The sequence below is a fragment of the Telopea speciosissima genome, chromosome 7 (genome assembly GCF_018873765.1).
Source record: "Telopea speciosissima isolate NSW1024214 ecotype Mountain lineage chromosome 7, Tspe_v1, whole genome shotgun sequence".
Lineage (NCBI taxonomy): Eukaryota > Viridiplantae > Streptophyta > Magnoliopsida > Proteales > Proteaceae > Telopea > Telopea speciosissima.
This window is the reverse complement of record NC_057922.1, coordinates 27880059-27907014: the sequence shown is the minus strand read 5'-3', so window position 1 is coordinate 27907014 and position 26956 is coordinate 27880059. Positions and strand designations below refer to the sequence as shown.

At 38.2% G+C, this 26956-nt stretch overlaps 2 protein-coding genes and 1 long non-coding RNA gene across 3 annotated transcripts; 1 reads left to right on the top strand and 2 right to left on the bottom strand.

The window, feature by feature from the left end:
- Positions 1–1427: 1427 nt before the first annotated feature.
- On the bottom strand, positions 1428–4737 carry LOC122669728 (UV-B-induced protein At3g17800, chloroplastic-like). The gene is made up of 3 exons (XM_043866569.1): positions 4640–4737; positions 4202–4503; positions 1428–2464 (listed from the first exon to the last, which is right to left on the bottom strand). Exons 1-3 carry the CDS (start codon positions 4727–4729, stop codon positions 1654–1656), a joined length of 1203 nt encoding a protein of 400 aa, XP_043722504.1. The 5' UTR covers positions 4730–4737; the 3' UTR covers positions 1428–1653.
- Positions 4738–6102: 1365 nt separating this feature from the next.
- On the top strand, positions 6103–23893 carry LOC122667795. The gene is made up of 3 exons (XR_006333862.1): positions 6103–6115; positions 8588–8589; positions 23712–23893. It is a non-coding gene; the product is annotated as an uncharacterized LOC122667795 (long non-coding RNA).
- A 17-nt stretch (positions 23894–23910) lies between these two features.
- Positions 23911–26572, bottom strand: LOC122667794 (serine hydroxymethyltransferase 4). The gene is made up of 4 exons (XM_043864225.1): positions 25789–26572; positions 24760–25150; positions 24563–24664; positions 23911–24220 (listed from the first exon to the last, which is right to left on the bottom strand). The coding sequence occupies exons 1-4, from the start codon at positions 26464–26466 to the stop codon at positions 23976–23978; spliced, it is 1416 nt and encodes a 471-aa protein (XP_043720160.1). The 5' UTR covers positions 26467–26572; the 3' UTR covers positions 23911–23975.
- Between the last annotated feature and the right edge of the window lie 384 nt (positions 26573–26956).

The window sequence follows — 26956 nt, the reverse complement described above, 5'->3', positions numbered from 1 at the left end:
CCGAAAGATTCATGTTCTTGGAAGTACTTATCCATTTCATCATATGATTCATGATTGTGGTTCCTTAGACATCTTTGCTGAAAAACAATGCTAAGGAGATTTTCTGACAAGCAAGACGATCTTGCTTGTCAAAGGTTTCTTCAATGTGTTTCATCACCTCCTTCGTAGTTTCAAAGTAAACACATGAGCTTTGCAGACTTTGTCAATAGAACTAAGAATATAATTGATCGTTAAAGCATCCTTCTCTTTGAAAGTCTCTCAAGCCTTATAATCTTCATCATCAGTAGTGTAAGGTACGGGATGCAAGGGAAGTGAGCACAAAGTGAATCTTTTTTATTCTTAGGATGAGTAAAAGCTTTCGCTTCCACTCAAATTATTTGGTTTTGGTCAATCTATTGTTAATCAACAATGAGCTAAGGCAATGTTGTTCGTCATGATGGAAGAAGTAGGTCAAACTACAACTAACCAAAAATAATAATACTAACCATTTGATTCTATGATAAGGAACCTGTACAACATAATTCAATGGTCCCACATATTTCTGGAATCCCTCTCAATTAGAAATGAATACCGGAATCTACTAAGCCCTTGACATGGACAACTTAGCCTGTCGGAGTTCATTGCACACGTCCTTTGCTATCAAAACTTCATATAAAGAAATGACCTCTGATATATTTTAGCCACTTAGCCTGTCGAAGTTTGTTGAACACTCAAGTTGAATACTTACTTATCCCCTAAAAGCACACATGCAAGGGCATGGCCTACCCACGATGTCCACATCTTAAGTTTAAGTGCACACGCCAACTCACACCCACCCACACACATTGATTGTTCAGGCCTGGCCATCAATGTGCTGGATAATGCTGATCTCAAGAGGAAAATTATCTCCTCCAGTTCCCTACCCGGCCCAGTTCCCTAGTTCCTCTAATAGGGGGTGGTGGATCCCACCCAGGTAGAGTGTTCGGGCAAGGGTAAGGTGGTCATTCCAGCCCCCCACCCCCCCCCCCCCCCGAATTTTTATTACCTCAAGTACACCAAAAAGGTATTTCTGACGGTGCACCTTGAAGTGATTTTGTTTAAAACATTCCCGAAGTGCATGTGCACCGTCAAATGTACCTTTTTGGTGCACTTGAGGTTATACTGTACTTGAGGGGCTAAAGGTCCCCACCTTCCCCCCCCCCCCCTCCCCCCTCCCTTTTGTTAGAGGAACTGGGGAACTGGACCGGGCAAAGAACCGGAGGAGATAAAGATCCAATCCCAAAAACCTCAAAGAGACTGCTAATATCAATTCAAGGATAAAAGATTCACTAATTGCTGCCAACGGCCATCTAATGAAGGTTTTCCTGAGGCAAATTCTTTTCCCAAATAAACATTTATTTGCATGTACGTTGCTACAACCCTAAAAACCCTAAACAAATACAGATTCATCACTTGAGCAAAATGATCATAAAGGGACAATGAAGGCATCCAAGTGGTTCCTCACTAAATTTTAGTGGCATTGCTCTGTATATGCATTTGACTGTAAGTTGGCTGAGAGGCATACACCTTGAAGCCAGCAGCTCAAGAAATTTATTTCAATAATTTTATATTGGGTATTCCAGTCACCTGCAAGCACCACCTCAGTTCCTAAATTTATGAAACTGTTCTCTTTGATCAATTCTCCTTGAGCCTATACACACTGTCAACATATCCTTCCACCTCCCAAAGGAATGAACCAAAAGCGACAGCTTCCAATGCTAACCTCTTGAGGCTAGCAAAGGTAACTTCGATCACCTCATCACTCTCAAGGGCACCCATCCCATCCCCAAAAAGTGCACAGCTTTGCTTCTTGATTAGATTCACTGTCTCTTGAGATCTTAATTTTCCACATCTGTGCAACATCTCTGTGTCAAACCCCGTGACATAACTACACAGCTTCTCCTGCTTCCTAGAAAGCTTCCCTGACACTTGACACAATGAGGTGGCCCAAGTATTAGTTGAGGAGTGGCTGAGAGCATTAAGGCTCTCCAATCCATGGTGGTGGAACTCTGAATGTGGAACTTGGATCCCATGGCCATGAGAAGGGTCATGGTTGGTCAGAGCTAGACGCTGATCCAGGTTGTGTCTCAAGCATGCAGACTTCAAGAAATATCCATACATAATGGAGGCAGCATAGACTTGGCCAAGCTGAAGTCTTTGCGACTGGGTTGTCCTAATGACCCAATTTTCAGTGACATTAGGTTTCCCTCTCCCACCAAGGATGGTGGCAACATGTTCCCTTACCATCTTCAGGACTTCAACGCTGTAAATGGACTCGAGCTCCTTGTCCTTTGATGGCCATCCCTCTAATCTCCCATGATTGATGCATCTAGAGAGCCTTGGAACCATAGTGACTTGGATCTCAGAGAATTTGTGAACAATAAGCATGTACATGACATCTTCAACAATAACTTGGCACTCGTTCTCTTTCAATTCAGCAATCCTCCTGGTGTCCAAAATAATAACATTAGTGCACCAATATGACTAAGGAAGATTTACTTGGGAGGATAAGATATCAGAAGATCAGACAGCTCCGAATCATTATCAAAAAAAATATTTTAGCACAAAACTGCAGCAGTAAATTAAAAAAATTTTGCATAATGGATCACAATGAATAGCAGTTCCAGCAAGACGGCTACATTGTATAAGTTTGAGACATCTACACACAGAGTATACATCTGATTAATTCAGAAAGATTAGTCCCACTTTTCCACAGAATCAAGAAACCTATGGTTGGAATTACTCATAAAAAGAATTTGCTGTAGGTCAAGTTATGTTTTAACAAAAGGCATAAACAACCATTTAAAATCAGAAAACAATAGCATAAGGTAGCTACAGACAATGCTAATGATTACCACAACACAAATGATTTAAAGTTGATCCTCAAACAAAATGTTTTAACCTCCATCTTCACTGTGTAGGAGGTCAACTTTTCTTCTCCTCTTATTACTATTTCAAATCAGTCAAAAAAAAAAGGGGGGGGGGGGGGCTTTGTTGGAACAATACCATATTCTTTGGTGCAGTACACACCATGAATAAATAGCAACTAATAGAAAGTTTTAACTTACCTCCTAGCTGCATTTGTACCTGTTTTTAACCAATTTACCACTCAGACCATCACATGGACTGGTTCAAAAACAGTTTCAGAGACAGCTCTTGAACTTTCCCAAAATCTATACCAAAGATTATAGGAAACCACCATCACTAGAGTATACAGAAACTATATAACATAGTTGTCATGGCGTCTAGCTAGGCGATCCAAGGCATTGGAGGGGAGCTGGACGCAAGGCGACCAAGGCGACACTAGTTTTCTCTAAATTCCTACTCAACCTAGAATTTACATGTTACATGTTTTATGAGATTAAACAATCCAACCGTTAGAATCATCTCGAGTTTTGACCTAATGTTGTTGAACATACTTCATGAACTCGATTTCAATTTCAGCATATTCTGACCCTGTTGATTTTGAATTATTACAGTTTTCTCATTCTTTTCCCTTTTCTCCATTGAAGTTTTGATTCATGCTTGAATTGATTCTGGAATTCTGCATTATGTTTTATTCTTATTACCTATAATTAATACAGAGTTGAATGTTTGGTCTTAACCTAATTTCTGTTTACCGAAATTACCTGGTTAATGACAAATTTACCCCTGATCTAGGTTACTATTTTAGTTGTTGATTTCTTGTCAGTTTCATTTCTATTTCAGAATTTGTTAACTCATATTTCGGACCTGATTTGGTATAAGTCGATTTCTCCTATTGCTGTTTTGAAATTCTGTTTTCTGACTTAAATACCCTTAGTCCTATTTTTTATCCTGAATTATACTTTGATTTAAAATCTTGCTTTGGGTACTGTTTTGAGTCTTTCAAATTATAGTACTATATTTCTTAGTCAATTAGTACAATCCAAAATTATCACAAGTAATTTAACTTGATAAACTAACTGATAATTAGCACAAGTTGAAGAAGGATTTGAAGATCAGAGGACATAGGAAATTAAAATTGGGTTTTGCTTTTCCATTTATCCTAACAGATATCACTAAAATGAAGCCCCCATGAGCAGTTGGGTTTTAGGTGAAAATTAGAGCAAACTGTTAAACTAAAAGTCAAACCATCGAAACGAACTTTATCGATTGAATGATTCAATTGCAGAAGGGAAAGAAAAGAAAGGATTGAACTTACTTGTGAAGACAGGATTCTAGAGAACCCTCACTGTGTTGCTTGCGGGCAATGGCTCCATCCCTCTCTAAAGCTAACTCACTCAATTGCTCGGTCACGGCAAGATCGAAAAGGAACCGCTGGTTCTGCAATACAATGCTGAGGAATTTCCCAGCAGAAGACTTGGGCTCAAGGGGCCAATCTACTACACTTCTATATCCACAATGACTTGATTCCGCACTTGCTGCTGCAATCGACACTTTTCGAATCGATCTCCTATCATTCCATTTCCCAATCCGTCCCTCAAAACCCAATTTAATCCATCTCTATAAGAACACCCAAAAAAAAAAACAAAAAACATAAGATTTCATTAACACAAGACTAAATAATAGATTACATTTCAAAACAGAGAACAGATCAAAGATTGCGAGAAGGGTCCGAGGAAGGGAGCCTGTAGAATACCTTGGAATTCCCTTCAGACTTTAACGCAGAGGGTAAAGCTTTGATAATGGGGATTCTTCTGTAGGATACACAACAATCCATCAATAACATTTGAGTTATAGAAACCAACACCTTATTCAAAATCCAGAGCAAGCGAGCTGAGAATTTAAAAGAGAACGAGAAAGAGAGAGTAAAATGGATTAGAATCCAAAAATGTATATAAAAACTTTCTAGCTTTCTAAGAAATGCATTTTCGTATGACTCCCTCCCTCCCTCTCTCTCTCTCTCTCTCTCTCTCTCTCTTGTCTGATCGAGAAAGAGAAAGGCCATGAGTATTGGTCCTTGAGAAAGAACTATGAATTTTATTATTTTTTTGTGAGACTTCTAGAAATATGAATTGTAGTTGTGATGGAATGGACGTGGCGGTGGCCAACCGCCAACCACATTAAATTAAAGCAAAAGATTCTCTGAGCCTTTTTTATTTTAAAGACGTGGCGGTGGGCTGGTGGCCAAACTCTGTTTCTATTATTGTCTTTTGGATAAATTACAGATCACCCTTGGTTTTCAATGGAAATTCAGATCACCCCTTGGTTTTTGAAAAAACTTAAATCACCCCTTGGTTTAGATCCCAAAATGCCAAATTAGTCCCTGACGTTAATTTTATACTATTAAGTGATGATGTTATCCAATTAAATAAATTTAAATTCCTAAATTACCTTTGACTAGTGTTGATTTATGATTTTACCCTTGTAATTAAAAATCCCAAATTCTATCTTCTACCTCAGACCACTCTATTCCTCACCTGCAACTCAATCTCAAGCTGAACTTCACCGGAGAGAAGAAACCTGGGGATTGGGACGAATGTAGTGTAAGTACAGCTAGGTCGTTCCAACGAGGTGCTCTTCCAATGCCGGAGAAACAGACGCCAAGAGAGCAAGACATGGAGAAGTAGTCGTTACGGACGTTACAGTCGGCGAATCAAAACGAAGGTATGTGTTTACAAAAAAAAAAAAACAAAAAGAAAAAAAGCAGAGGAAGGTATGCAAATGCAGGGGAAGCAAATTTACAGGCGGCGAATCTGTCGGACTCTTCCGTCGTTAAAGCTCTATTGGAGCTCGATATTGATCCCGAGAACGGAATAGCAGCAGGACTCGTCGGATCCCCCTTCCCAATCCATCTCTTCCAATGATTTGAGAACAAAGAAGAAGTGATGGAGATGAATCTGAGACTAGTATAACATATCGAAATCAACACGAAACAGAGGTGAACAGAGAAGCTCTCTTTAGTCTTCCTCGTAAATCTCTGGAAAATTATAATGAAAGAAGAAGAAGAAAGAAAACAGAGAGAGAGAGAGAGAGAGAGAGAGAGAGAGAGAGAGAGAGAGAGAGAGAGAGATGGTTTCTGAATTAAATCCTCATACGCCTTTGGAAAATATCTACCCTGGGCCAAGTCCGGAGTCTGGATTTCTTAAACTTGAGGAAACTTCAAGAGATTATGGTCGATCTGCTAGATATTTTCTTGAGTACATATTGAAATGCCACTGATTCTTAATCAAATCACCTTGATGTCATGGGTTTCGACACACGTGTTGAGTGACAAAACGTTTTCTCTTTCGTCCCTTTTCTCAATGCTTTGCTTGATATTGAAACAAACCAACAATCGATATTTGTTGATAAACAAATGGTAGTCATGCTTTACCTAAACTTTTGCAAGATCCGACGAAGACGAGAAGGTGAAGCTCCTAATCCAATTCGAGACCCGGGTGTCACAGGGTTTCAACAGAGATTTGCAGAACCTCCTGACCCATCGCGCTTCTTCGTATTGTATGGACCATAGGGCTAGGGTGAAGCAAAGGCGGCAGCAGTGGTGGTGGTGCTGCCAGCGGAGTTGCAGGGAAGGGGTGGGGTATTTTAGGTTGAAGATGAAGGAAGGGTAGTATTGTAAATTGAATTCTAATGTTTTAGTACAAGGGTAAAATAGACCTTTCACACCAATAACTAACAGTAGACTAACACTGTTACTGTAGAAGGGGTAAATGATCTTCCTCTTAAAAGAGGGTACATAGTAATAATCCTTTACAACTAAATCAAATGAACTAAAACTCAAAGTAAAATTTCCTACAGCCAATGCCATGGCTTTATGTAATACCCTGATTTTAGACTAGGGTTAATTTGGTCTTTTTACCTAATACAGGATTGGCATAAGTTGAAGTGTAAGATCTTGGACTTGTTGGGATGTACACATGATGGTAAGTAGTGTACCCTAGTGTAACACCCTTAATTTGAATTATTCCTTGCCTAAGTGTAGAATTAAGGTTTTATTTATAACATATATAATTTGATTTGGAAAACAATTTATAACTAGTAACCTAGCCTAGTGCTTAGACATTTAATTCAATTTGATAGAGGTCTAAGGTTTTATTCTTTAGAGGTGCAATTTAATAATTTATTTTTTATAATTTTATAGGGCTTAAAAAGGGGCTTTCACGATTCTAGATTGGGAGGTAATCTTGGAGAAAGAAAGTCTTCATAAAATAAAATTCCAACAAAAAAAGGAATTTAGCTAAAATTAAACTACTTAATCTAAAATTTTAATTTAAAAATCTTAAGTCAAGATTCCTTTTAAAATATTTTCATTGGAGGAAAAGTAAAGAGATCTAGTTAGAGACTAAATAGGATTCTTCTCATCTCCTTCTCTTTTGTTAAGATTAAATTCCAATAACCAAATCTCAAACCCCTTTCCCTTTATCATAAATTTAAGAGAGAGAGAGAGAGGAAGAGAGGAAATTTTGTGGACTATAGAGAGGAAGAGAAGAAGAAGAATAGAAGAAGAAGAAGAAGGAAGGAGAAGAAGGAGATTCAGACTGTACACAACCAGCCACTTGATGTCCAATTTTGACCCTTTTCGGAGCCTAATTGAGAAAATCTTATTTCATTACAAAATGTAGCCTCATCTCTGATCTTTGTAATCTAACTTGAATCAGACCAAACAGAGATTTGACCAGAGAGATATCGCTGATTTACTGAAGGTAGGTCATTCTATCAAAAATTTGTGTTTCCCAAATTCGAGTTTGAGCAATACCTTGAAGTTGATTTCATCATTACTTTACTCATGAGAATCCATTAAAGTGGTTCTGAATTAGGAAGAGGTAGATCAACATCATTGAAGCATTGATTTGAGGTCACCTATAGAAAACCTAGTCGCTTCACACAAGGTGAATAGATCTTCAATCATTATTGTGAAACCTGCCCCTAACGGGCTGGAAATTTAATTGAAGGACAAGAACCCCAGACATGGCATTCAAGCATACTATGGAGTATCACTCTAGTGACTGAAATTAATGAAGAACCCCCGAGGATGTCCTCCTATATACCTGTCAGAAGATGGATTGTTGATCCTTGCAGTTGCACTGCCCACAGCATAATGTACTGTATGGACCCTAGGTATTCTCTCTCCACTCCATGAATGTTGGTCCTACACCTGAAAATAGGTGCAAAAGGCCCTAGGTGAGGTGTAGGTGTAAGGCCCCAACCCTGGGCCAAACCCCTGTGCAGGCCCAAAGTGAAACAGCCTTGCTATATGCTCTGGGTGATGCACTGGGCGATGCACACATCACCCAAAGACATCACCCAGAGTGGGAAAAAGTAGTATTTTAATCCACAGATGTGTGGGGACCACCCATACTAGCCATGGGCACCCTCCATAGGTTGAAAGGAGTCTGGGGGACCACCTCATACCCTTGGACCTCTGTGGACCCCACCTGAGTGCCCAGAATGACTGAGAATCAGTCTAAAAACACATTCTTGAAATGGGCCTAAGCAGGCAAACAGGCCTTAGTAGAGGGTTGGCCTATAAATAGAGGACCCCAGCCTTGTTTTAAAACCTATTTCACTGTTGAAACCATGGGAGATAAAGAAAGAGAGAAAAGAGAGAAAAGAGAGAAAGAGAAGGAAGGAGAAGAAGAAGGAGAAGTGAGAGGGAAGCTTACCCTTTGTGCATCAGCTCAGTCTAGCAGCCATCCTTGCTCATTCTAGGTATAAAGCTACACCTGCTATGCTGCTTTGCTGTTGTTCTCTGTTTATCTTCATGGATCTCTGTGCCTAGGTTGCTTTGTTGGTCATGGTTTGCCCAAAACACTAAGGGGCTGCCATGTATTGCCTCAGATCCAACATGCAAACATGATGCATGGAAGATCTGAGCTTTTAAATGATGTTTTGCTACTGTCATACATGCTTGGTCAGAGAATCCTCTTTCTTTAAATTAAATTAAGAATGTAAATTGGTTTGATTTTGGTTTATCTATAGTTATAAACATTGATGTCAGGATTTTTATTGGTCTCGAATTCTCGATTGATACGAATACCAATACGTATCAGTCGTACTCTATTGTAAGGGTGTCAAAACCTTTACCTAATTGGTCCGACCCAACCCGCTTCATCCTGATCCAGAACCAATCGAGGCTTTAATCGGTTTGGCTTCGTTTTACGGGTTAGAGCACACATCGATTTTGGCTCAGGTCGGACTAAATCGATAGGCCACCAATTGACCCGCTCGATAGGATTGAACCCAAACTGAATACTAAATCCAACCCCCAAACCCTAAAAGCTCTACCTAATCTTTACCCAAAACCCGCCTATACTCGGACTTCAAACCAAATTGAACAGAACCCGAGTCCAATCCGAACCGAAATCGAAAAGTTCTTATTGATTTGGTTTCAATTTCCCTGAAACCCACAACAAAACTGAAAAAACCAAACCAAATCCCCCGATTGATACCCTTACAATTTTGTATCGGATGGTTTTGTGCTCAATTTCAATAAAGATTCATTTTTGAAAAAACAATCCAAATACTCTTGGTGGAGATTAACTAATCAAACACCCCTTACGAAGGCCACGTGGCAATCCCTGGAGGGCAGCAAACACCCCCTTTTCAGCGCCACACTTTCCACTTTTTATCCAAACATCAGTGGGAAATGGAGTTGGTTGTTTCAAAGATTAAGATGTCAAGATCCCCTTGGTCCAATCAAGAGTCAAGGATATATATTCTTCTCTCATTTTCTTTTTCATTTAATTAGCATAACATAGTTTAGAATAATTAGATTTACATACTAAATTAAGCTAGTATAAATTAGTATAATAAAATAGCAAAAAGTAGAAAAAATCAAAGTAAATTAGTTAGAATTGTATATTAGCTTAAAGTAGGGTAAATTAATTAGTATCATCATACAATTCATGTTAAATTAAAATAGATTAAACTAGCATAATTAATTAGGATAATGTTGATAGATTAGATTAATTAGTTAATTAGTGTAACATAGATGTAGTTTAGATTAACTAGTTAAAAATAGAGTAATTAGATTAATTAGTTTTAGTTAAGTCTATCTTAACTCAATTAGGTCTTTTGTATTAATTTAAATTTCTTTATTAAAATAATTGCTTAGTTTAATTGGTATAACCTAGTAGTGTAGACTACATTAATTTAATTGCTTAAGTTAGAGTAAATTACTATAGATTCATATAATGTAGTTCACTTACTGGAAAAGTGTGTTAGTTAATAGGATTAATGTAGATCTTGGGAGTTGAAGTTGATGTAGAAGACGAAACCGAAGTGATTGCGAAGGGTCGACATGATGTACTCGGCAGAGCAACGTCCCAAATTGGTCGTGGGAGGTGGAGTAGATTTATTGGGAGGCAAAGGACCAAACCAAGTCAAAGATTTGTTTAATCTCTCTTGAATCTCTTGAATCCTAAGAACCCTCAAAGGTTGTGTTAGCTAAACTCCTTGGGATTCAATCTATTATTAAGCTACACCTTGAAGCGGAAGAAATTTTCTGGATGCAAAATTTCAGTCATCTCTATATCCTACAGGGTGATAGAAATATCAAATTCTATCACTCAATCGCAACGAGTAACTTACATTCCTACACATCCCGTTCCTAGTGGATGTTGATGGGGGAAAAGATCTTCTAATCTCTATGATTGTTTCTCAATTTGCCTCTTATTTCCATGATATGTTCACAACATTTAATCCTCTAGGCCCCCATTTTGTAGAAAGCTTATTCATTCCATTGATATTATCTACGGACATCACTGACCTTATAAGCATACCTAGTGAGGAAGACATTAAATTTTCTTTGTTCAGTTTGGATGCCTTCAAAGCTCCAGGGATTGATGGTTTTCTAACCATATTTTACCAACATGGCTGGAATACGATTAAATCTAACATTTGTAACTTTGTTAAAGAATTTTTCACATCCACCTTTTTGCTTCTTGGGGTAACTCATAATCTCCTCACCTGAATTCTTAAAAAATGAAAATGCCTCTTCAGTAGAAGATTTCAATCGATCAATCTGTGCAATGTATCTTACAAAATTATTATTAAATTACTCGCAAACATACTAAAATATTTTTTAAAATAATTTCATTTCCCTATGCCAATCTTATTAGATTATAGAGCCCACCGAGTTGGAAACCAGTATTGCACAGTACCTGTTACAATGGTAGAACTCACAAGGAAAAATGGCAGAATGGTTAACAACAGAAAGCAAAGGGTGATCTCAGGCTCTACCTGTGTTATTGTTTTTGTTGATGAAATCTCCAACTCACATAACCATGTTTTATATAGAGTCTATAGAGCCGTTGTGGAGAGAACAACGACTCTTTCCATAACGCGGAACCGCCCTGATCTTCCCCTAAAATCTCTCCCCACATCCCTTCTATTACGACATTTTACAACGGGATATTCCGTTGGGTGAGGCCAACGTGGCCAATAACCAACATCTCCCACTTGGCCATGTTGGCCGAATGCACATTCTTAATTCCCATTTCCAGGAACTTCCGTTGTAAAACTTTCATTTCCATTCCCATTTCCAGGAACAATAAAAATTAATCTTATTCTCATGACAGGGAGCATTCAGTTCCTTTTCCAAACTCAGACTGTTCTAAGTCCCACATATATTTCAAACATTTGAGTTCAAATTCTAGACTTAGATTGTTCTAAGTCCCATCAAATTCACATGCTTAATATAAGCTTCCGCACGAATTCCATTTGTGAGGGAATCTACAACCATATCGCTCCTAGGTATATAGGTTACTTTGATTTCACAATTTTCTCTATATCATGTATATAGTGATACTGAATTTCTATATGTTTTTCCTTCGAGCTGTTTGCACCACTGTGTATCAAGCTTATGGCTGCTTGATTATCACAGAATATTTTCACTTTCATTTACAAGATCCAACCGTAATTCCATTAAGAACCTTCTAATCCAGACTACATGAGTACTTGCCATACTACAAGCAATTATACTCGGCTTCCTGTGTGTGCCTAGCAATACACCCTTGTTTCTTGTTACCTCAAGAAATTGATGCACCTCCATATACAAACACATGACCAGAGGTGGATTTACAGTCATCTCTGTCCCCTCCAAAGTCAGCTTCAGAGTATCTAATGACCTCAAGTTTTTTCGCTTGAAAACATAATTTCAAGTGTTTAGGTCCTTTGATGTATTTCATAATCTTCTTCACTGCTTCTCAATGGGCAGAATCGAGATTACTTTGGTATCTACTTACTAATCCGATTGGATAGGCCAAATTCGATCGTGTACATAATATGGCATACATCAAACTACCTATTCTCTGAGCATAAGGTACATTTAACTTTTCTTGTTCTTCTTGAGGGCATTGGCTTTTCGACAAAGCCTTTCCCAATACAATTGAAGTTAATGAGGGATTGCTATTTTGCATCCCGAATCTTTTCAATATAGAACTCAAGTATTTTTTCTGACTCAAATACAACATACGTTGTGTTCTATATCTAAAGATTTGAATTCCTAGAATATAGGATGCTTTCTCCATATCGTTCATTTCAAATCTATTACTGAGTTCAAACTTGGTTTTGTTCAACATATCCAAGTCATTTTCAGCTAATAGCATGTCACCAATATACAACGAAAGTATAGTAAAACTACTCCCATTTTTCAAAATATACACACAGTTGTTTAACTTATTTGCCACGAACCCTAACTTAATGATTGTTTTGTGGAATACAAGATACCACTGACGTGAGAACTGTTTTAAGTCATACAAAGACTTTTTAGGTCGAAATATTTTATCTTCCTATCCTATTACCTAAAAACCTTAAGGTTGTCGCATATATATGGTCTCTTCCAACTCGCCATTTAGAAAGGCGATTTTCACATCCATCTGAAACAATTCTAAGTCCAGATGTGCAACTAGTGCTAATATCAGTCTAATAGAAGCAAATTTTACTACCGGTGAGTAAGTTTTCTGGTAGTCTATTCCTCCATTTTGGGTGTAACCTTTTGTGACTAAACGTGCCTTGAATTTACCAACAGACCCATCTATTTTGAACTTTTTCTTAAGCACCCATTTGCAACCTATGACATTTCTACCATTTTTTAGGTCACAAAGTTCTCATACTTGATTCTTTGTGATAGAATTAGTTTCCTCCCGTATGGCATTTAGCCATTCACTTGATTTTTGCAATTTAACAACATCGCTATAGGTTACGGGATTGACTACTTCTTTCATATCTGTGTCAACTGTATGACAAGATGGTTCACACAAATAAAGGAACTAGGCATCTAAATAAGTTGGGGGTGCTCTAGTTCTTTTACTCCCACTTACCCTAGGTTTTGGGTTTTGTCCTTGAAGATCAACTTGATTTTCAAGAACATAGGTTCCTTGATAAAAATTCCTAGTTCCTTTTGAGGGTCAATACCATAGTCTTCATCAATAACATGCAGGGGTTCTGTATCCTCCTGCTGCGTTTCCTCTTCTAGTTTCTCTAGAAATTCTGCGTCACGACTCTCAATAACCCCTTTCTTAGGGTGATAGAACCTATATCCTTTTGATCCTTCTGGATAACCTATGAACTTGCATCTTATGGTTCTAGAATCCAACTTGTTTATATGTGGCTCAAGTATTAACACATGGGCTACTGATTCTCACTTTCTTAGATTTTCTAAGTTTGGTCTTCTACCTGTCCACAGTTCATAGGGTGTAGTTTCAATAAATCTGGTGGGAATTCTATTCAAGATATAATTTGCTGTGAGAATGGCTTCTCCCCAGAACTTCTTGGAGAGAGAGGAATGTGATAACATGTAATGTACTACATTAAGTAGCGTTCTATTCCGTCTTTCAGCCACACCATTTAATTCTTAGGTTAATTAAAATCAAATATGATGCATGTGAACACTGTTTATCTGGTAAGATGACTAGGAAACCTTTTTCAGCTGGAATAAAGGCAAAAGAACTCCTCGAAGTGGTACACTGACATTTGTGGACCCTTCAATGTGGGTACCCATACTAAAAAGACTTACTTCATCATGTTTACTGATGATTTCTCCAAATATGGGTACATTTATTTACTAAGTAGGAAATCTAAAGCATTTGAATACTTCAGATGCTATAAAACTGAAGTGCAAAATCAGTTGGGAAGAAGCATTAAGGTTCCAAGAACCGGTTGTGGTGGAGAGTACAACTCCACTGAGTTTGAAAAGTTCTGTGAGGAACATAGAATTATTAAGCAAAAGATAATATGCATGTTAGGAGCATAAATTACATTTCTAAGACGAAAATTGGCATTCTCAAGGTCCAGCACGTAGTCTGCAATACCTCGCACTTCGCTATACGAGTTATTTTCAATGAAGATCTTATGGTCTCCAGGTGCAAGAGGCTTCATTTCTTGTTGTTCTCGTATAGCTTCTTCTCCTGATGGTATTATTCTGGTTTGTTTGATGCATCTATTTGCTCCATAGATCTTTTGATGAATTCTAACTAGTCTTGGTTCCTGATTATTTCTTTAATTTATTCGATGACAATTTCTTCTTAACAAGATCGGTATATCTGAATTAATGTAGATATCTCAGAAACAAAGAATCTCTTAAACAAACTTGTTGTGTTAAAGCTCAATGGTGGTTTAGGAATAAAACTGGGATTTATTGGTCCCAAGTAATATCTCTGGCTATCTTTTTCGACTGTTGTTGATTAAGTCGATATTTCTGTACCTCACTTTCCATTATTAGAATGAAATATCTGTAGGATCAAGCGCTTATCAATCCCCTAAAGACATCTTGCGAGGGAAGGTGCAACTTTATTTCATTATTGTAAACCAGTCAACGCGCATCGCTCCGCCCGAGTCGGGGTCTGGGCAGGCGTTGGATTCTCTAACAATGCCATCCAATGCACACTTAGGGATCACTCACAAGTACAGTCTGCTCCGTAGTATGTTGCACACGGGGAGACTTAAACTCGCGATCACCTGCTCTGATACCAATTGTAAGATCAAGCGCTTACCAATCCCCCAAAAGACGCATTGCAAGGGAATGTACAACTTTATTTTCTTATTGTAAATCAGCCAGCGTGCATCGCTCCGCCCGAGCCAGTGTCTGGGCAGGCGTTGGATTTCCCAACAATATCATGTGGGGGTACTTAATTTATTTCTGGTTAATTTTGGAAGGTTTCATCCTATTATCTTATATTTTGTTAACAAAGTCTTTTTTGGAGAAAGTTTAACTGTTTGAACATTAAATCCTCATTATTCTTATTAAATAATTAATTACTTTCATAAAGTATGGGATGGCGACAGTAACAAAATTTATAATCTTAAATGGAGATGAGTTTTTGCTCAATAATTTATGCAAAAATTTCTGATAATTTGTATTTTCATTCAGTACAGAATGTAACTCAATATGAATTAAATGAATAAAATATATGTAAATATAAAATCAAGTTTGTACTTTTGAAAATAAGTGTCATTATTGATAAATTCAAGGCCCATTTAGTCGTAAAAGGTTACACCTAAAAGGGAGGAATAGACTACCAGAAAACTCACTCACCGGTAGTAAAATTTGTCAGACTGATATTGGTATTAATTGTACATCTGGACTTAGAATTGTTTCGGATGGACATGAAAACCATATTTCTAAATGGCGAGTTGGAAGAGACCATATATATGCAACAACCTGAAAGTTTTCAGATAATAGGATAGGAAGATAAAATATATCAACTTAAAAAATATTTGTACGACTTAAAATAGTCCTCACGTCAATGGTATCTTGTATTCTACAAAATGATCATTAAGTTAGGGTTCGTGTCAAATAAGTTGGACAACTTAGGGACAAATCATCCTGAAGCAAAAATACGATCGTGTCGTCCAATAGTGACCTCAGCTCCTGTGAAGAGCACATCAAAACCATTCCTAACAAAGGCAGATACAGATATTAAGTTTTGGCGCATGTTAGGAGCATAAATTACATCTCTGAGACAAAAATTGGCATTCTCAAGGTCCAACACATAGTCTGCAATACCTCGCACTTTGCTATACGAGTTGTTTCCAATGAAGATCTTGTGGTCTCCAGGTGCAAGAGGCTTCATTTTTTGTTGTCCTCGTATAGCTCCTTCTCCTGATGGTATTGTTCTGGTTTATTTGATGCATCTATTTGCTCCATAGATCTTTTGATGAATTCTAACTAGTCTTGGTTCCTGATTATTTCTTTAATTTATTCAATGGTTATTTCTTCGTAACAAGATCTGTAAATCTGAATTAATGTAGATATCTCGAAAACAAAGAATCTCTTAAACAAACTTGTTGTGTTAAAGCTCAATGGTAGTTTAGGAACAAAACTGGGATTTACTGGTCCCAAGTAATATCTCTGGCTATCTTTTTCGATTGTTGTTGATTAAGTCGATATTTCTGTAGCTCACTTTCCATTATTGGAATGAAATATCTGTGGGATTAAATATTTATCAATCCCCCAAAAGACGTCTTGCGAGGGAAGGTGCAACTTTATTTTCTTATTGCAAACCAGTCAGCACGCATCGCTCTGCCCGAGTCGGGGTCTGGGCAGGCGTTGGATTTTCCAACAATCCCCCCAACACATGCTCAAGGACCACTCGCAAGTACAATCTACTCCACAGTATGTCGCTCGCGGGAAGACTCGAACTCGCGACCACCTGCTCTAATACTAATTGTAGGATTAAGCGTTTACCAATCCCCCAAAAGACGTCTTATAAGAAAATATACAACTTTATTTTCTTATTGTAAACTAGCCAGCGTGCATTGCTCCACCGGAGCCAGGGTCTGGGCGGACGTTGGATTCCCCAACAATATCATGTGAGGGTACTTAGTTCCTTTTTGGTTAACTTTGGAAGGTTTCATCCTATTATCTTGCATTTTGTTAACAGAGTCTTTTCTGGAGAAAGTTTAACTGTTTGAACATTAAATCCTCATTATTCTTATTAAGTAATTAATTATCTTTATAGAGCATGGGATGACGACAGTAACAAAATTCATAATCTTAAAAGGAGATGAGTTTTTGCTCAATATTTTATGTAAATTTTTTTGATAATTTATATTTTTATTCAGTACAAAATATAACTCAATATGAATTAAATGAATAGAATATATATAAATATAAGGTCAAGTTTGTACTTTTGAATATAAGTGGGCATTATTGATAAATTCAAGGCCCGTTTAGTCGCAAAAGGTTACACCTAAAAGGGAGGAATAGACTACCAGGAAACTTACTCACCGGTAGTAAAATTTGCCTCTATTAGACTGATATTGGCATTTATTGCACATCTGGACTTAGAATTGTTTTGGATGGACATGAAAATCGTATTTCTAAATGACAAGTTGGAAGAGACCATAATATATGCAACAACCTGAAGGTTTTTAGGTAATAGGACAGAAAGATAAAGTATGTCGACTTAAAAATTTTTTGTACGACTTAAAACAGTCATCACGTCAATGGTATCTTGTATTCTACAAAACGATCATTAAGTTAGGGTTCGTGGCAAATAAGTTGGACAACTGTGTATATATTTTGAAGAGTGGGAGTAGTTTCACTATACTTACATTGTATATTGACGACATACTATTGGTTGAAAATGATTTGGATATGTTGAACAAAACCAAGTTTGAACTCAGTAATAGATTTGAAATGAAGGATATGAGGGAAGCATCCTATATTCTAGGAATTCACATCTTTAGACATAGAACACAGCGTATGTTGTGTTTGAGTTAGGAAAAATACTTGAGTTCTGTGTTGAAAAGATTCGGGATGCAAAATAGCAATCCCTCATCAACTCCAATTGTATTGGGAAAGGATTTGTCGAAAAGCCAATGCCCTCAAGAAGGACAAGAAAAGTTAAATGTACCTTATGCTCATGCAATAAGTAGTTTAATGTATGCCATGTTATGTATACGATCGGATTTGGCCTATCTAGTCGGATTGATAAGTAGATACCAAAGTAATTTCGGTTCTGCCCATTGGGAAGCAGTGAAGAGGATTATGAAGTACATCAAAGGAACTAAACACTTGAAATTATGTTTTCAAACGAAAAAACTTGAGGTCATTGGATACTCTGATGCTAACTTTTGGGGGGACAGAGATGACTGTAAATCCATGTGTTTGTATATGGAGATGCAACTGTTTCTTGAGGTAGCAAGAAACAGGGGTGTGTTGCTAGGCACACACAAGAAGTCGAGTATATTGCTTGTAGTATGGCAAGTACTCATGCAGTCTGGATTGAACGGTTCTTAATGGAATTAAGGTTGGATCTTATAAATGGACCAGTGAAAATATTCTGTGATAATCAAACAGCTCGAAGGGAAAACATATAGAAATTCAGTATCATTATACCTACAAGCTATATGGTTGTAGATCCCCTCACAAAGGGAATTCATGTGGGAGCTTATATTAAGCATGTAAATTTAATGAGGCTTAGAGCAATCTAAGTCTGGAATTTAAACTCAAATGTTCGGAATATATGTGGGACTTAGAACAGTCTAAGTTTGGAAAAGGAACTGAATGTTCCCTATCATGAGAATGAGATTAATTTTTATTGTTCCTGGAAATGGGAATGAAAATAAAAGTTTTATGACTAAAGTTCCTGGAAATGGGAATTAAGAATGTGCATTCGTCCAACATGGCCAAGTGGGAGATGTTGGTTATTGGCCAGGTTGGCCTCACCCAACGGAATATCCCGTTGTAGAATGCCATAACAGAAGGGATGTGGGGAGAGATTTTAGGAGAAGATCAGAGTGATTCCGCATTATGGAAAGAGTCGTTGTTCTCTCCACAACGGCTCTATAGACTATATAAATCATGGTTATGTGAGTCGGAGATTTCATAAACAAAAACAATAACACAAGTGGAGCCTGAGATCACCCTTCGCTTACTGTTGTTAGCCATTCTGTCATTTTTTCTTGTGAATTCTACCATTGTAACAGGTACTGTGCAATACTAACAACATCACCATTACAGAATCTAGGGCATGTACACATGTATTGTCAAACCCATTTGATAGTACATGTCCATACGAGAGTGTCTGTGTGCGTGATCGGGTCCGCAAAATGCTATAACATATTTTTAATTAAAACTACTTATAATCTATCATTTTATGTGAAAATAGGTTTTGCAAAAACCATTTCTCAAACGGTACTGGATCCAGATTCCGATCCGACCATCCACAGACATTCTCTATCTTGATGTTCTCCAATCGGGCAGTGGTGACCATGTTGAGCAACTCTCTCACACACGAAATGTTCGTGCATTTTCAGAACACCAGCTTTGACTCTCTTGAATCTCAGTCATTGATGATCCAAAGAATGCGGTCACATGTTCGCAGTGACGAGGTCCTCTCAAATACAGGGTCTCAGTGACACATGTCTATCCCATCCTACATCTGGCAATAATACATGACGGAATTGATAAATAAGATTCTTCGCCAATGCATATTATGATATGCACTCACATTCATACCCTGACATCAACATGTCTAGACATACCCAATGCGACGACCATATGATAAGGGTGCTCAGCCCGAATCCTAGTCATAATTTCCATTTTAAGTAAAACTTACGGACACATAATGCTCAAAAATTTTATATCGCATGTGATAATATTAAACCAAAATGTATAAAAGGTTCAATACAAAATAAACCGGGCTGAATCAGATCGAACCGAGTTTGATGGACATATAAATCCAATAGGTGGATCTAGTGGAAGAAGCCAATTAGGAAAGCAAGCTAGGCAGCGTTGTATCCTAAAGAAAGGAAGTAAGGAGTAATGACTGGACATGCCTTTCGAGTCTTGCTTTGTTTGGACTCTTTAGTCACGCATCTATCAACAAAAAAAGTTGGGTAAGGCAAACAATTGGACTATTTCAATTAATTCCCAAAATTTATTGCATTAAAAGCATTCCAGTGAAAACAATCCTTTGCCTGTCTTTGATGCCAAATTGCCAACTAGAGCTAAAGGTGGGGTGGCAACCAAGCGGAATGCTTCGGGATGGGCAGCTATGTGTGGAATGTAATGGGTTGTTACTCTATCACTCTAAAAGCCCATTTGTTAGGAAGGAATGAAAGCCTAATTGCGCCCATGGAATGAATCGGGAACGTTGGCTATTGATTGAATAGGCCCTCGTCATTGATCTCATTCAGGCACAGGACATCCACCAGGATCTCGTTGGATTGCTTGAGTTCAGTAAACTCTCTTGTTCAGTCTCGATTCTTTGTTCCCTTCCTATGAAATCAATTTGCTATCTCATTCTGTGTCGCGGTACAAATCCTCTTGATTCTTCATCTTCGAACGTGAGCTCATTCTCTTTGTGTTGGTGTTCAAGAATCCGTTCCAAGGGCTCGGCCCGTGTGAGATTATGCTGATGATTTCGTTTCTTCATATCAACTCAAAATGGGAACTATCAATGCTAATAAACGTTTCATAAGAGGGGAAAAAAAAAGATTCATATAAAAAATGAAACAATCAATTCCATCTTTTTCTGGCTAATCTAATCAAAAAACAATACAATAATGCTGAAAAATCTTTCAATAAATGACAAACTCCATTAACAGCTGATAGGGCATGGCTAAGGATGTAATCTCAATGGAGATTAGGATGAACCTTAATGAATAAAACAATAATCGGTAGAAATTCTAATAAGGGAAGCAAATCAAATTTCAGACAAAGAAGGTAACTCAATAAAACTATAGTAGCTATGTAAGCCCTACAGATTCTATGGGAAATTGGAAACATTAAAGTGAGTTGTGGCTTATAAATAGGAAGATGAGGAGATAACGGGCAAAGGATATTCATATGTTGATATGAAGATGTTATGTGCCCAATGGGGCCCACTTTAGTGTATGGGCACTAGATTGGGCCAGCCTAGTATGGGATAGGTTAAAAGGCTTGATTTAACGTGTTCCATCAGCTTCGGAGCTTTTGGCATATTGGTCAAGTACCTAACATTTGGTATCAGAACTGGGCACCAGGTCAAGGGTTCGAGTTACGAAAATGGCTACCTAGGAGAAGGGCTACCTGGAGTACCGTCAAGAAATGGCTACCTGCCGCCAGGCAAAAACCTTGGAGCAGAGTGAAGCCGCTTGGAAAGGGCTACCTACCGCCAGAGTGAAAGCTACCTAGAGTGAGAGCCACCGAGGACGACGGCTGCGGAAGCGTGGTGGTCTGTTATGTGCCTAATGGGGCCCACTATAGTGTATGAGCACTAGATTGGGCCAGCCTAGTATGGGATAGGTTAAAGGGCTTGATTTAACGCGTTCCATCAGCTTCGGAGCTTTTGGCGTATTGGTCAAGTACCTAACAGAAGATTGATGTTCATTCGCTCCTTGTTTGCAGAGTGGCATATCGAAACACGCACACTCTCTCTCTCTTTCTTTTTAGTCCTTTTAGTATAACACACTTCTATTTCCATGAGGGTTAATCTTATCATTTCATATAAACAATGACAACTATTGAAAATGACAGTCAATTTCTATTTTTTTTTTTTCTTTTTGAAAATACATTTTTACTCTTAACTTAAATAACTTTTAGAAATAAAACAAGAGTCAGTCAAAAGAATATTACAACTTCTAATTTCACCATCTTGGTGACAACAAGATGCACCCAATTATTTTTTTATTAATTATTATATTTATTGACTTATTTACTCAAAAGGCAAGTAGTGAACTATGTATTTAGGAAAAGGGTAAGAGTTCTATATGGGGGAGTGTGGTCTCTACATGCACGGGACCAATGAGAGTACACTCAGGCTCCGTTTGGTTGCAAGAGGAATTAAAGGGAAGGGAAGTAAAATTTTTATACTTAAAAATGAAATTTGTGTAATCATTACTCCTTGTGACAATATCAGTAACTTCAAATCATTCCATATTTGGTTATTAAATTTCATTTTACTTTGCATCCAATTCTCTGTGGTTTAAAATATAATATAAATATTACATGTAAAATGTATCATTACTAGATATGATAAGAAATTTAAGTAGCTTATACAATCACATGGGGTAATGATTACAAATATTTCTTTTTTAAATTTAAAAATTTTCGCTTCCCTTCCCTTTAATTCCCCTTGTAACCAAATGGAGCTTCAATGACATTCAATAGGGGTGGAACCATTTCATGGGGGACAGTTCTGAACGACATTAGTTCACCATCTCAATATGCTTTTATTCTGAATTGAACAATTTTTTCATAACATATTCATAGCTCACGAACTCTCCCATACAAATAAAAGAAGAAACATCCAATAAAATTTGTAATATTGAAACTTGATAAGAAGAAAGCATAACTGTTTGGAGTAGTAGTTTATTCAACAAATGTCGTTGGGATTTGGTTTTAGTGACTAGTGGGTACGTATGGTCATGTCCTTTTTCTAAAAAGTAGAATATAAAATTCTCTTTTTAATTGTATTGCACATGATTCTATTTAGCTTTTTAGAAACATTCGGCAGGGTGATCCTCTCTCGCAAACCCTTTTCATGTTGTGCTCTCAGGCAATGAATTTTGTTTTGGCAAAGGCATAGGTTGATGTTTAATACATGGCATACGAGTTCGCAACTGAGACCCATCGATATCTCATCTCTTTTTTGCAGATGATCGCCTGTTATTTCTTGAAGTTCAGCTCTTAAGAAATTTCCTCATTTAAAACTGTTTGGACTTATATTGCAAGGCATAGCAGGCTATTATTAACTTGATGGGGGAAAAAAGGCTGTTAAGCTACGTGGTGCTTACACCCAAACACAGGAAAGGTGATATGACCGCCCCACCTCCTGAAATGAAAAATCTCATCACTATTGATGCCCCTATCCGCATTCTCATTGGCCCCTTGCTCTCATAGCAGACTATTAATAAACTAAAATGAAAAATCTTGATCACCACCATTTATAGGGACCATGCAGCCCACTAGCTATCCAGCCCCCTTCCCTAACTTGATTGTTTTGTTCATATTCTCGGTAATCCTGGCGTATAAACCTTATCATTTTGACACTTGACGAATTCTAATTTATTTTGTGGTAAAATATTGACGTGTGGGTCAAGGGACCTGAAGATCCACTTGTCCACAAAATTTGAGCTGAATCCAAAAGTACGTTCAACAATGCACCAAATTTTAGGAAACTGTAGCTCATTAATTAAAGGGAGAAAGGATGCTAACTAGTGCTCTGCCTTGACGTGTTCCTATGCCCAGACACAGTCCAAAGCGAACAGACCAGTCACCCCTGGTCCTTTCCACCTTTTCAAGGGAGTGCACCGATCATTTCACGATGAGCTATGTCCAGGCGCAGCCTCGCAGGTACACGACGCTGAGGCATAGCATCGGTCAGCATTCCTTTTCTCAGTTGGGCCTGGTAAAATTATGGGAAAAGCCCATTTTACGATATTAAAAGCCCTCTAATATTTTCCATGGGCCTTCGACAATAATTGAATACTTGGGTCGTCATTACACACCCACCCCCTACTGGCATTCACAAATATTTGTCAATCAGTTTCCTTGATTATGGGTCGCTGTTTTCTGGGTGGGACACAGGTGCCACGCCACACATGCCAGACATTGAGAGTGCACGCAATGGCACAAAAGGGGGGGAATTTCTGCCATACATGGGGACATGGCGATTAATCTGGCCCCTGTTGTGCGTGGGCATGGCCCCTGCGTCTCACCCAGAAAACATTCTCCCTTTTTTGATAGAAGCTATTTTCTTGATTTTATTTCTAATAGATTCCCATATAGAGCAAGCGTACAGAATACACATTGAGCATTTGCATCTGCAACTCCTGAGACTTGAAAAGAGATCTCCACAATGCAAGGAGAATTGTACATTCAAAATGAAAAGAACATCCAAGATGAAATCAATTAATAAACTAAAATATTGAAAACTAGGGAGCAACATTTTCTTTTCTTCTTTCAATTAACACCCACAGATTGTAAATTAAACAGATCAAGGAGAAAAGAGAAACTATTTTGAAGAAAAAAAAGGAAACAAAGAAGAAATTGAGGCTTCAGTGGCCAATTCATTTACTACTACACTCATTACTTTGTTAATTCAATCCTTGAATTTCATCTCAGACATCTGGAATCCAGGCATTTCATACGAGGATGAAAATTTCTCCACGGCAACCTTGAGGTTCTCAATGTCTTTGTTGTTCACCAGACCCTTGTTGAAGTCCTTCAATAGCTTCCCATGCTCCTTCTGGATGTTCAAGCACAAGGTGACAGCCTGGTGGAGGAACTCAGCAATCTGCTCGAAGTCCTTCTCAAGCAATCCTCTTGAAGTCATGGCAGGTGCACCTACCAAATTCATAATGTTAGAAATTGTTGTTGGAGTTCAAATCTTGCAAACATTGGATCCGCAAACACCTCAACAGCTTGAAATGAGTTTTAAGATATCCAAGATTCGAAAATCGGATTGTTTCAAGCTTCTTCTATGGCCAGTAACCAAATATAATCCAGGTCCACAAAGAGAACATCACAGGTAACACACACTCCATCCACACCTTAATCTATGCTGTGACCATTCTATAGTTTACAAGGCACTTCTCTTTTTCACACAAAAAAGTAGCCTATGACCCACAAACTACAGAGATTCAAAATGTAAAATCAGAGAACAATACCAACAAGAATAAATCTTACCAATTCGGACACCACCAGGAGCCAGTGCACTGCTGTCCCCAAAAACAGCATTTTTGTTCACAGTAATGTTGCACAGATCGCAAAGCTTCTCAACTTTGTTGCCTGTAAGAACAGAAACAGATAAAGAGTTTTAAAAGATAAGATTGAGTTCACAATAAAACAGATTTCCAATAATTAAAAGTGGCAATCTTTTATACCAGTCAAGCCAAGAGGTCTCAAGTCCCATAGGACAAGATGATTCTCAGTGCCACCAGTGACAAGCTTGTATCCCTTGTCCATCAAGTAGTTTGCAAGAGCAACAGCATTGGCCTTGACTTGCTTAGCATAGGCCTTGAACCCGGGAGACATGGCCTGCTTCAAGGCAACAGCCAACGCACCAATTTGATGATTGTGTGGACCACCTTGAAGGGATGGGAAAACAGCAAAGTTGACTTTGTCCTCAAAGTCATAGACTGCGTCCTCGGGCTGGCCCTTCTTGGCTGGCTTAGGACCCTTTTTGTAGAAGATCATACCAGCTCTAGGCCCCCTCAGGCTCTTGTGAGTTGTGGTTGTGACAATATCACAGTATTCAAAGGGATCCGCAGCCTCCTATAAAACCAAACAAGAGAGATAAGATTTGAAATTCCTAAATTCATATGATCAAAGAAATTATGATGCTTCAATCAGCAAAATGATTCAAGAAACTCATAAATATTAGAAACAAATTAACAAAACCGCTACTGCGATTCACTTTACATACTATTTGGCTCAAATGAGCCATGAAGTCATGCAGATTTAATTATATCATGCCATCATAAAACTTACAATTTGAACACTCCTCCCTCCAATCAAATGTAATTTTCACCCAAATGTTGTCAACAAAATACCAAACAAATTTAAAAAAACCCATATCTTTTGATTCAGCAAACCAAATAAAATCCGAAGTGATGGGAAGAAACTGAAGAAACAAATAAAAAGATTCCCTTAACAATAAAACCTTCTGACAACAATACTCAAAATCCACACAATTGACAACAGCAAGAAAAAAAAAATCATAACCCAGATCCAGAAGACCAAATTTAATCACAATACTCAGATAAGAACTTCATAATTTATTTTAAAAAAACAAAAGAAGTAAACAGCACTGACTGAAACAAATGAATTCAATAACCCAGATCCAGATGTGCATAACTCATTCAAGCAAATAAACGAACATATAAACTCAATTTGAAGCAAAGGAACGGTACCTGGGCAGCGACAAGTCCACTAATGTGAGCCATGTCACAGAGCAACAAAGCCCCACATTTATCCGCAACAGACCTGAACCTCGCATATTCCCAATCCCTCGGGTATGCACTCCCACCACAAATAATCAACTTGGGCCTAAAGTCCAAGGCCTTCTCCTCCAACTTATCATAATCAATATACCCAGTAGTCGAATTCACCTTATAAGGCAAACTCTCAAAATAGATAGAAGTTGCAGAGATCTTCTTCCCACCAGATGTATAATACCCATGAGTAAGATGCCCACCAGAGGGAAGATCAAGACCCATGATTCGGTCATGTGGGTTAAGCAGCGCAGTGTAAGCAGCGAAGTTTGCAGGGCTACCAGAGTAAGGCTGAACATTAACGCCCCACTTGGCAGGGTCGAGACGGAAGGTCTGAAGTGCCCTAGAGCGACAAAGATTCTCGATCTCATCGATGAATTCGTTGCCACCGTAGTATCGGTTGCCGGGTATGCCTTCAGAATACTTGTTAGTCAAGGCGCTACCGAGGGCCTCGATAACTGCAAAGGATGTGAAGTTTTCAGAGGCGATGAGTTCGATTCCTCTGCATTGCCTGCGCTTCTCTTTCTCGATCAGATCGAAGATCTCCTCATCCACGGCTTGGAGAGGAGTGTTGCCCCAAACATTAACGGGATCCATTAATGCAAAGAGGGGCAAAAATTGATGAAAATAGAGAAGAAAGAAGGAGGGAAAGGAGGCAGAGGAGGTGAAGGAGAGGAAAGCTTTCTATGGCTTTCGTTCGCGGTTTTTGTTGCAGGCGTAGGGTTGGAATTTAAAGGCCAAGAAGTCCGTTCACCAACCACCGACAAAACTGGGATCACCTTTATAAATTATATTACGCTATTGCCCCTCAAACTAGCCACAGCCGGGGTTTGGTGAGAGGTTGGACCGGAATAAGCATGATTGTAGAATGATTTAAGTTAAAAGATTTTTCAAGGCAAGGGATTCACAAATCCTTATAGGGTTTTAGTATGTTTCTTAAAATACCCTTCCAAAACGCTTTGTGCACATTCGAAGCCCTATGGTGAATGAATTCACCATGGTTTAAGGAAAACTCGATCTAGGAATATACATGTACTTCTATGAAATTTTATCATATCTACGGAGAGGGTTCGAGGTTTATTTTCAC